General features: G+C 46.9%; 1 protein-coding gene across 2 annotated transcripts; it reads left to right on the top strand.

The window, feature by feature from the left end:
• The first annotated feature begins 381 nt into the window (after positions 1-381).
• LOC122113368 (mast cell protease 4-like) lies at positions 382-3051 on the top strand. 2 transcript variants are annotated; one of them, XM_042686331.1, is made up of 5 exons: positions 382-462; positions 1020-1170; positions 1585-1720; positions 1906-2160; positions 2826-3051. In XM_042686331.1, exons 1-5 carry the CDS (start codon positions 390-392, stop codon positions 2967-2969), a joined length of 759 nt encoding a protein of 252 aa, XP_042542265.1. In that variant the 5' UTR covers positions 382-389; the 3' UTR covers positions 2970-3051. The 2 variants fall into 2 exon arrangements, with proteins under 2 accessions (XP_042542265.1, XP_042542267.1); XM_042686333.1 differs by lacking the exon at positions 1020-1170 and having other exon boundaries at positions 403-462.

Consider the following 3051-nt stretch of genomic DNA (forward strand, 5'->3'; position numbering starts at 1 on the left):
ACCTGTGTCTATGCCTTTGTGCACCTATGGCAGAAGAGAGTGTTGTCACAAAAAAACAAATATTGCCTTCCATGCTGAAAATAATTACAGGGAAAAAAAAAAACCTGTTGGTCCCTGTTCTCAAGTCCTTTCTATGCAATTGCTCTGCCTCTGAAGAGCTGCTTTGGATAAGAAAGTTGCAAGCCTGATTCTAAGAGCCAGAACTCTTGGGATCTGCCCACAAATTCAACACCAGCGGAGATGAGAGTAGTCATGAGAATTTCTGATAAGGAAGACAACTCAGCCAAAACAAAACCTGATGAAGCCAGTTCTATGGTTTTCAGCCCTCCCTCGCTTCTTCAGGAACTATAAAGGACGAGGTGAGAGTTAGAATGGCATAAGAGCTGACCATGGGCATCACTGGGAAAACACAGATCTTGCTTCTTCTGATGGTCATTCTCTTGACTCCTGAAGCTGGAGCTGGTAAGTCTTGCCTGTATTTCTCTGTCCTTCAAGTCTCCAAGCTCCCATCCCATCTTAGATTAGGAAAGGAACCTAAAATAAGGCTACATGACCTTTGCAAGTGGGTGGGGAAGTCTACCTCCACAGTTCATACCCTCTCCTGCAGTTGATAGGAGTTTCACATGGAAAAGGAGTATTACAAAAACAGAATCAGAAAAGTGATCCCCTTTCACATAAGTTCCTTACAATACCCATGATTCTATTCTTTCCCAGACTCCGTAATTGAGGAGGTCATGATGGGGACAGGAATAAATATTTAAATAACATGACAACTCAAAAACAAGAGTGGCCATTGGGCTCTGAAAAATACAATGATGAATCACAAGTTGAACTGAGGTAGCAAAGGATCAAAACAACAAAAAATAAAAATAAAAAGCAAGCGTGGAAGGATTGAGCTAGATAAGAAGTAGGGTGAGACTCAGCTACAGTCCCTCAGCTTTACCCCATCTTCCTCTGCCAGTGCTCTTCTGCAAGACTTGGTAAGCCTGTGGTTGGGGATCTGGGGTTCTCTGTTCTAGAGGAGATTATCGGTGGTGCTGAGTCCAAGCCACACTCTCGCCCCTATATGGCCTTTCTGGAAATCACCACCGACACAGGTGATACTTTCAGCTGTGGTGGGTTTCTCGTAAGCCGACAATTTGTGATGACAGCTGCTCATTGTAAAGGAAGGTAAGAAGCTTTGACTTGTTCTCTCGCTATGTAAGGAAGAATTAGTTAGAGACAACACTGAAGTGGCCTGTTTGGCTCAGTGATACACATCAGGAAGACCAATGGTACAAGCAGCCATTCATTTGGGCCATTTCATGTGTCATCTCCCTCTGCAGACACCAGGGCTTTACACAGGCCAGGCCAGGTCAAGGCAACACTGCCCATCTTGCTTTGGTGTTACTAGAGCTCTCAAAGGCCTACATTTTTCAAGGCCTTTCTCTTTCTTGAAAAGACTGCAATCCATGAGACACTGTCCTGAGTAAATTCTGAGTCCCTCAAATGGCTGTGCACTGAGAAAAAGGAAGTCTTGGCGTCCCTGCCCAGAACAGGCCCTTTGCAGGAGGCAGGCTATTTTTCTTTCTCTCTTTTGAACAGGAAAATTACTGTCATTCTGGGAGCTCATGATGTGACAAAACAGGAATCCACACAGCAGAAGCTGGAAGTCTCAGAACAAATTGTTCACCCAAAGTACAACTTACTTACCCATCTCCATGACCTCATGTTACTAAAGGTAACTATGATCTCTCTCGACCCTCCTAAGTCCCTCTTTATGGACCCTTCTCCTGGCCTGTGCCTTTCTCATCCAACCCATTTCCTTGGAGAGAAAGTCTTGGTCTGGTCCCATTGTGCCTCTATCACATCCCATCATCCACCTTCCTAAGACAGCAATCTGTCTTTTTTTTCTGCCCCTCACAGCTAAAAAGGAGAGCCACGCTGACCCATGCTGTGGATGTAGTTCCTCTGCCAACTCTATCTGCCTTTATCCCACCGGGGAGATTGTGCCGGGCAGCCGGCTGGGGAAGAACAGGAATAACAGAGCCATTGTCAGATACCCTGAGAGAAGTGAAACTGAGAATCATGGACAGAAGGGAGTGCAACCACTTTGGGCATTATAAAAACATGTACCAACTCTGTGTGGGCAATCCCAACAACAGACGATCCGCATACAAGGTGATTACATATCTGCATTTCCTACCCACATAGGGACTCAGCGTACTTGAGAGGGAGCAGAGCTCAAGAGCTGCCTAGGACAGTGACTGCTACCTGTGTTCATAAGCTCCTAGCACTAGCACTCTGGCCCTTTTCCTTTTCCTTCCTTCCTTCCTTCCTTTCCTTTGTCAATCATGGGGCTTGAACTCTTGTCCTGGGCGCTGTCCCTCAGCTCTTCAGCTCAAGGTGAGGACTCTACCACTTAAGCCACAGTGCCACTTCCAGTTTTCTGGTGGCTAATTGTAGATAAGAGTCTCACAGACTTTCCTGTCTGGGCTGGCTTTGAACCACAGCCCTCAGATTTCAGCCTCACGAGTAGCTAGAGTTAGAGGCGTGAGCCACCAATGCCCAGCCAGGTCCCACTTTTCTATGCCCAAATCCCTCCTATCCAATGTGTCAAGCAAGCCTCCAGAAGAGAATTAAGAGGGTTGTAAGGAACACAGCCGAAAGCTATGGGTCCAGGACAGAAGATGGTAAACCCTAATTGTTGGCACGATGGGGATTCCTGATGAGACTCTGGGCCATTTGGGGGCTAGCTAGCTAGGATCTGATTGAACCAGGACTTGGGACAGTAGTTGGGAGAGAACAGCCTCTGTTCACAATTTTCTTCTTCCTCTCACCTACAGGGAGATTCTGGAGGACCCCTACTGTGTTCTGGGGTGGCCCACGGTATTGTGTCTTATGGACGTTGGACAGCAGAGCCTCCTGCAGTCTTCACACGCATCACCTCGTATATGCCCTGGATTGATAAAGTCATAAAGGGCAAATAGCTGAGAAGCCTTGCCAGCCTAAGGAGGCCCCATAGCAGAGCTTATCTTTAGTAATCCCTGGGTTCTTCTGAGCCTGACCTTG

The sequence above is a fragment of the Dipodomys spectabilis genome, unplaced genomic scaffold, assembly GCF_019054845.1.
Source record: "Dipodomys spectabilis isolate Male_0828 unplaced genomic scaffold, ASM1905484v1 ptg000097l, whole genome shotgun sequence".
Classification (NCBI taxonomy): Eukaryota; Metazoa; Chordata; class Mammalia; order Rodentia; family Heteromyidae; genus Dipodomys; species Dipodomys spectabilis.

What these genes read in the sequence shown, in the direction of transcription:
- LOC122113368 (XM_042686331.1), top strand. Translation starts at nt 390, where the DNA reads ATGGGCATCACTGGGAAAACACAGATCTTGCTTCTTCTGATGGTCATT. An exon ending in GACTCCTGAAGCTGGAGCTG is followed by an intron (nt 463 to 1,019) that starts GTAAGTCTTGCC and finishes TCTCTGTTCTAG; the next exon opens with AGGAGATTATCGGTGGTGCT. An exon ending in ACAGACGATCCGCATACAAG is followed by an intron (nt 2,161 to 2,825) that starts GTGATTACATAT and finishes TCTCACCTACAG; the next exon opens with GGAGATTCTGGAGGACCCCT.